This window comes from Monopterus albus, unplaced genomic scaffold, assembly GCF_001952655.1.
Source record: "Monopterus albus unplaced genomic scaffold, M_albus_1.0 scaffold87.1, whole genome shotgun sequence".
NCBI lineage: Eukaryota > Metazoa > Chordata > Actinopteri > Synbranchiformes > Synbranchidae > Monopterus > Monopterus albus.
Window position 1 is genome coordinate 879933 of NW_018127967.1, and position 8104 is coordinate 888036.

Consider the following 8104-nt stretch of genomic DNA (forward strand, 5'->3'; position numbering starts at 1 on the left):
TATATATACATAACATATAAGCTATACACTACAATGGAGGCACATTGACATGATTTTTCCCCCTTAAGGCCTGTGTCAGCACCCCCCCACTGCACACACACAGGTCAGCAGTTATGTTGCAGAGTAGTGATGCATGCAATTGCCTTGTGTCCTGAAGAGAGATACATTTAGAGAAGAGATACTACAGCAGTGAAAAGTGAGAAAGCATGGAGAATCAAAATAGCAAGATAGCCATCCTCACTGACCTTCACACCACAGCTTAGCAGCACATACTGTACAATCAGGCTGCATGTTTCAAGAACCTGCTTAGTCACAGGGGCAGCTGAACGCTGGTGTACCTATCAGCTACCAAGATCTTTTTGATCTTTACTGCAATGAACATAACCGACTGAGACAAAAAGCTATCACTGAATATCCAGCTCTTCAATTATGCTGTTATAATGTTTTATAAAGTTACAATAGGCTTACTTTGGCTGAGAGAACTGCCGTAGCATGGTGAACGCGTGCAAACTCTAAAACTAGGTTAACGGAAACCACTTTGACCATGAGGTCTACTTCTCTCAACTAGGGAAGCTAAGAAGACACAAAGACACTAAATTTTCATCTAAGGTTTATTTCTATGCACAGAACTTGGCACCTTTTAAGCCAAAGTCTGTACTTGTTTACGTCAATAGTCGATCCTTGTCATGAAGAAGTGTCGGTAGAGTGTATTAACTTCTTTATTATTGGTGATTAATGCTGCAGTCAGCAGCAGCAGTTGACATTTCTTCTGCGGTCTCTAACTAACACTACTATATGCAGAAGAAAATGAGCCAATGTAGTGTGAATGGAGACTTGTTTTACAATGCCCACAGTGGATTAGGAAGGAGTGTGGCAACATCTCCACTGACTGACTGTTTTTTACAGTAATGGTGGATCACTGAGAAGTCGAATACTACCAAACAATAGTAGCTGTGCCACAGAGTTATGTTGACTTGTCTGCTATTTTCCAAAGTAAGAAGCTGAAATCAATAGCAATAATCATACTCATGACATTTAAGTTAGAGACATGTTTCAACTCAATAGCAATAATCATACTCGTGACATTTAAGTTAGAGACATGTTTCAAAACATGATTTACAACCTTTTTGACTCCCTCTCTAAAACTGGGTTACTTTAATAATTAGGAACCTAGCTAACTAGCTAAATTAGCTGAGCTATCTACAACAACAGAACACGAAATTTGTTTGCAAGGCTGTACAAGTCGTTAAAAATAGTAATTGCTGATAAATCCCACTATTCCCTGCAGAAAACAATGGATCTTAATCAACTATTTGGAACTCTCTGAAGCTCCACGAGTCACCTGACCTGCTGCCATTTTTGACCTTTCAGTGTCACAACTCTTGCATCTTAACTGCTCTGCTGGAGCCAAAGCACAAACAGAGGGCGACAGAAGTCTGTTGAGCTCACTCACCGACTGACTCAGGTAACATGACTTGAGGACAATTAGTTTTTACACAACCCCCTGTGGAAACACTAAACTTTATAACCCTTTTTCCCATAAATGCAGTAGTACTGCTCAGCTGCTGAACACAGTGGGAGGTGGATAACTGGTCAAGTTTATCTATGAAGCACAACACAGACTGATCCTGTCTGGTGTTGTGGTGGAGACGCCTGCTAACCTCTGGTGTGAAGAATATACTTGTCTCTAGTTAAATATCTTCCAATGTCTCTCACTTGCAGAAAATAAACATAATACCATGCATTTGGTTAGAATGTTTAAATATTTAACAAACTGTTATACATGCTTCACCTCTCCCCTCTATTATTTCTGTCTGTGATAAACTTTAAGTCCTTCTAATAAAACATGTGAAGACTCACCTCTCCTCTCTATCATTTCTGTCTGTGATAAACTCTAAGTCCTTCTAATAAAACATGTGAAGAGTGATCACCGTTGCTACTCAGAGACAACAGTCAGTCACGACTTGTGTTGTGTCCTTACAATGTGCCTCCATTGCACATAAAACACTGTAGATATGTATCTACTTAGAGAATATTTCATCTATGACACAGTTGGAGCCAGTTCACAGTGCTGTCAGTTTCATGAATCACTTTAAAACACGATGGTCCAAGCCTGCATTAGTGAGTTATACAGGCTCACTCTTCATTATACACAGTAGCCCATCAAAGTTTCTTCTGCAGGTGGCACTACACAAAAGGCCCTTGGGTCATTGCAAAAAGGTTTATATTATTAAAATCATAAAAGTGACCATGATTTTCATGCCACTTCACTTAACTACTATTGTAAACAGAGACTGGACATGTTCACTATCCTTGGCCTCTGAAAACGGAACAAAATATAAAAGGAGCAGGGCCTTAGCTAATAAACATAGTTTTTAATAGGCACTATAAAGAAGCTTTAGATGTCACAGATATTTAGATTCATGTTGTCTGCAAGTTAACCTCATTTCCTGAACTGACTGCATAAAGAAGGAATTGACCCCAACATCGATCTTATCACATAGTATAAAACGTTTCAGAAATAATCCTCAGCTACACACTAAATACAGTTCAAAGAGTGCAGCATTTGTAGTAGTTCACTGTACACATGGCCATGCATAGATAGCAGAGACTGTCAGCGACACAGGCATCTGGCCTCTTTTTTAGTGAGGTGCTGAAATGTAACAATGTGAACGGCACATCTGTGCATGTACCTCAATGTACAGCTACTGTAATCAGGGGACTCTGATCAGGGGTGTCACGATATACTGGTTTTCACTATTATCACAGTATTTACAAAAGCATAAAGAACAATGTTGTGCCATTTAGTCAAACAATACAGTTAATAGCTCTTATTATTCAGGCTAGATTGAATTTGGTTTCCTAACACAGCACACCCACTCACACAGATCATTTACTTTCTAATTGTGACTAAATAAAATATAGCCTACAATGAGAGGCTGCCGCTGATGTCTACAGATAACATAAAACATTGTGTGTAAACAAACGTGGTGATGACACCACTCCATTAGTAAACTATATGTAATTAAACTAGTAGTTCAAATACATTTTGCAGCAGTTTCTTGGTAGTTCAACTACCTTCATATTTACATAGCATTTCTTACTTTTCTGTCATTTTTGTGTCACAATGTTGTGACTGTGAAAAGCCCAGTTCTAATAAACTCAATAAATAAACTCAAGTGAGTGGCTTTTTTTGCTGATGTGAGTTTTGTATTATAGTTTGTAACACATACACATTGCCAGTTAGATCATTCTTTACAAATAATTTGAACTACTTTTTCTAAGTAACTTAAGCAAACTACATTTCTCAGGTTCTTCCAGTGTAAAGTATTTGGATGCTTGCAAAGCTAGGCTTTCAACCTAGCTTTCCCACCACTGTTACGCCAATTAAATATAATGTGCAACTGACTGAATTCCACCAGGAAAGACAAAGTTTAGGAGTGTATACTGTCACAGTCAGCGATTTAAAAATGTAATTAAAATGGGTGCACAATCTTACATTCACTTGCGTCTGTTGTTTAATGTTAATGTCTACAGACCTATCCTTAACCATTACCCTACCCTAACTTCACCCTAACCTAACCAAACCTTAAACCAAGTCATCACCCTACAATGCATGGTGGGGACCATCATCTGTTCGCAATAATGAAGGCCAAGTCCCCAAAATACTGTATGTGTAAACAGGTTTCAATCCCCACAACGAGTATTACCAGGGGCACGCACACACACATCCTTGTGGTCATCACTTACATGGTCTGTACATGGACTTGCATTCATTTCCAGGAGAAACTCTTACCCTAATACCTTCCATAGCCTTAACCAAAGCTGACACTTGCTCTAACCTTATACCCCATCATTTTTGTAAAATTCAATGAATTAGTCACAGAGCCCAGCCTCAAGTCCCGGCAAAGCAGTGTGCTCCTAGTTTTCCATCCCCACAAGTACATACACGTAAACAAGGCCACATACACAGTCTCAAAATTCTCTGCCTCCTAGGTTCATTTACAGCCAGCTACTATTCTAATTAACTGTCTTTCTCTACTGCACTACTGTGCTTGAATTTTACAGTAAACAGCTAAATGAGTGTTTTCAGAGTGGTTCTTAATATTATGTTACTGTATATACAGTCTTATGCAAAAGTTTAGGCACCCCTTGATAAATAACAGATTTTGGTGATTTTTTATTTGAACAGATGTTAACACAGTTTCTCTTGGAAATGGAAAAAATGCACAATATTTTCTGCAAACAGTGATGCATAGTTACTTCTTATGCCATAAATTGAACAAAAATAAAAAATAAAAACATTATTATGGCATGGTGCAAAAGTTTGGGCACCCTAAGAGTTCCAGAGTCTCAAAGTCTCTCACAAGGTATCAGACCTTAATCAGCTCGTTAGATCTGATGCACAGCAACAGCTGTCATTGGTAAATGCCAATTTCAAAGCTGTACAAATACTTTGACTCTTCAAACCTTGTGCACACACTTGTGGACACCCAGCAACCATGGGTTCCTCTAAGCAGCTGTGTAAGACCCTGAAAATGAAAGTTATTGACGCCCACAATGCAGGAGAAGGCTACAAGAAGATAGCAAAGCGTTGTCAGCTTGCAGTTTCCACAGTAAGAAATGTAATTAAGAGATGGCAGATCAGGGGAACTGTGGAGGTCAAGATGAGATCTGGAAGACCAAGAAAACTCTCGGACAGAACTGCTCGTATGCTGGTCAGAAAGACAAATCAAAACCCCCATTTGACTGCAAAAAACCTGCAGGAAGATTTAGCAGACTCAGGAGTGGTGGTGCACCGTTCCACTGTGCAGCGATGCTTGCACAGACAAGGCCTTCATGGAAGAGTCAGCAGAAGAAAACCTTATCTGCGTCCCCATCATAAAATCCAACGTCTGAAGTATGCAACAGGACATCTACAGAAGCCCGATGCGTTTTGGAAACAAGTGCTGTGGACTGATGAAGTTAAAATAGAACTCTTTGGACACAATCAGCAAAGGCATGTTTGGAGAAAAAAAGGAGCAGCATTTCATGAAAAGAACACCTTGCCAACTATTAAGCATGGGGGTGGATCTATCATGCTCTGGGGTTGTGTTGCAGCCAGTGGCACAGGAAACATTGCACGGGTGGAGGGAAGAATGGATTCCACTAAATACCAGCAAATTCTGGAAGCAAACATCACACCATCTGTAAAAAAGCTGAAGCTGAAAAGAGGATGGCTTCTACAACAGGACAATGATCCTAAACATACCTCGAAATCCACTATGGAATACCTCAAGAGACGCAGGCTGAAGGTTTTGGAATGGCCATCACAGTCCCCTGATTTAAACATCATTGAAAATTTGTGGGTAGATCTTAAAAGAGCTGTGCATGCAAGACGACCAAAGAATATACCATTGTTATGACATTCTGTGCCACAATAAAGGTCAAATGAAAATTTGATATCGTGACAGCCCTCATTCAGATGGAGTAAAGGAGAGAAAGCAAAGATTAGGCCAGACTTTCATACTGTAGACTTGACTGGCCACAACAAGTATGTCTGGTCCACAGGGTTTACTGCTAACCAGAAAGCTCTTTAAGCCAAGTAACTTCATTCAGGATATACAGTAAATCTTCGTCTATCTGCTGAAAGGCATGCTTCATCATCACAAACCAGTGAGAGTAAAATCTAGAATCTAGATGCCTTGAAAAGCTTATCACACTGTGTGGACCAGACATTAGGCCATGAAAAACTTGCCAGACAGAGGAGGAGATTAAAAACACGGGGTGGAGTAGATTTATAAAAGGAAGTGCTACTGGAGTCCTGCAGACAGAAGTGGGGCTGAGGCCTCCTGGGCATGTTGAAGCAGCAGCTGCATGGTGGTCAGCAGGAGTGAGATCCATCTCTCTCCCTCTCTCTTTTTGCTGGGTTGTAGAAGTGAAGATGGAAGAAAGTTGCTGTGCATGGTCAGCCTGATGTCCATCCCTTTTTCTCTGTTCTCTCTCTCTCCCTCAATGTTTCTCTCTCTCTTCCCATGGTAAGCGGAGGTGCAGGCTTATGAGAGTTCGGTGACTGGCTGGTGTGAGTGTTTAGTTTGGAGATGGAGAGACGGGAGGTGGAGAAGTCTTGGTGTGATGGAGGTCTACGGTCCACAATGTTTATGACTACACTGTAAATCCACAGTTGGAGACTGACCCATAATTACTGAAGAGCTGGACACAAATGATGGTGAAGACCATTTTCATCTAATGGCGCAACATGAATCAAAGAAAGCTGCAGCGGAGGGTAACGTGTCACTACAAAAAATTCAGGCTGTAACCGGGCTCCTACCTTTCATATCACAGGATCTCCTGTACTGTAAACAAATACAGGAGCAGCCCATGCACTCCAGTGGCCATAGTCTAACTTTTATGTAAGTATTAATTAGAGACAAAAGAGAAACAGAGGAAGGCAGCGTGTGTTTACCTCGTCTGACCAGGTATGGTTTAGTGTAGTCCCAGCTCTCATTGTCGTTCTTAATCACGTTCAGACGAGTTGGCTGTTGACACAAAGACGAAAGATTCATTTAGGATCTGGTTTAATGTGTCACAGATATACAGGAGCTCCATTGATGTTCCACTTTTATTTAATAAAGCTAATTTAAAAACACAAACTACTGCCCATATCCAAATCCTTCTCAGATTGATATTAAAGTGCAAAAATAAAAGTGCTTCTCAATGTTGTCTGAGAAAGTGAAGCAGCAGGCAGACACAGTAAAGGTTAACTGTCTACCAGCGCTCATTGTTTACTATTCTTAAAACGAGCAGGCATCCTTTTTTATGTATTTGGTTTGTACTGCCTTCATATGCCTTTCAGTCAGCAGTAGCTTCCATATTGTCACTCTGTCATAAAGGCCTGACTTATGCAGTGCTGCAGAGATGGTTGTCTGTCCAACAAGCTCTCCCATCTCTGCACAGGGCTTTTGGAGCACTACAGTGATGCTACAGAGTAGCTAGCAGTTAGCACTGCTAACAAAAGGTACTAGCACAATTAATTAAGTAATGTACCTGAATGACCAACACACCGACATCTATAAAGAGGCCCAGTAAACTGCTAAGTCCTGTTGTTGACTCAAAACTAAGCTAATCACCACCCTTAGAGCTATCAGGGTCGAGGAATCTCAGGCAGCAGAGATTCAGTAGATAGGAAAATATTTAGTAAATTTAGCTAGATGCTGTTGTGCCTAAACATACAGTATGTGTGACAATGTCTACTTCAGTCATTCTGCTGTTCTCTGCTACTGGCTAAGAAAAATACTAATAATGTTTTATTTATATAATACTTTTTAAAAATTGTTAGAAATTGCTGCACAATTAAAACAAAGAATAGGAATAATGTAAGGCAGAATGTTATAAGAACATAGTGTACATACACTGCACAGGAATTCACATACTCATATACAGAACATAAAGATATATCCAAACACACATACACATGCACGCACACAAGTGTACGCACAGACCCACAAACATTTATATTCTTAAAAGTAGGTGTGTTCATATGCATACACACACTCAAACGTACCACTATTGAATGTGTAGTAAGGGAGGGCCAGAGTAGGGTCGCAAATTGATCCCAGTACTAAGAGGATATGTTATAAGAATGCTTTCCTGTATAACGTTGGACTTTGTCATGTTATAGCCACGTTATACTGTTTTTTAACATCAATTTTGTGCCCTTAATAGGGTGTCGATTTCTCCCTTTGGTATCAAAAAAATATATCGAGTATGCATATTTTCAAACCTCGAATTCAGGAGGAACAACGCGGTTTTCGTCCTGGCCGTGGAACACTGGACGGTTCATGGGAGTTTGCCCAACCAGTCCACATGTGTTTCGTGGATCTGGAGAAGGCATTCGACCGTATTCCTTGCAGCGCCCTGTGGGGGGTGCTCCGGGAGTACGGGGTCCGGGGCCTTTTGCTAAGGGCCATCTGGTCCCTGTACGACCGGAGCAGGAGCTTGGTTCGCATCGCCGGCAGTAAGTCAGACTTGTTTCCAGTGCATGTTGGACTCCGGCAGGGCTGCCCTTTGTCACCGGTTCTGTTCATTATTTTTATGGACAGAATTTCTAGGCGCAGCCAGGGGC

At 40.7% G+C, this 8104-nt stretch overlaps 1 protein-coding gene across 1 annotated transcript in view; it reads right to left on the reverse strand.

The window, feature by feature from the left end:
- Nucleotides 1–8104, reverse strand: part of LOC109964329 (heterogeneous nuclear ribonucleoprotein L-like) — a 46198-nt gene that overhangs the window by 13927 nt on the left and 24167 nt on the right. Inside the window, exon 7 of the mRNA XM_020607550.1 lies at nt 6446–6518. Within this exon, the coding sequence (XP_020463206.1) occupies nt 6446–6518 (73 nt within the window). The remainder of the gene's footprint in view (nt 1–6445; nt 6519–8104) is intronic.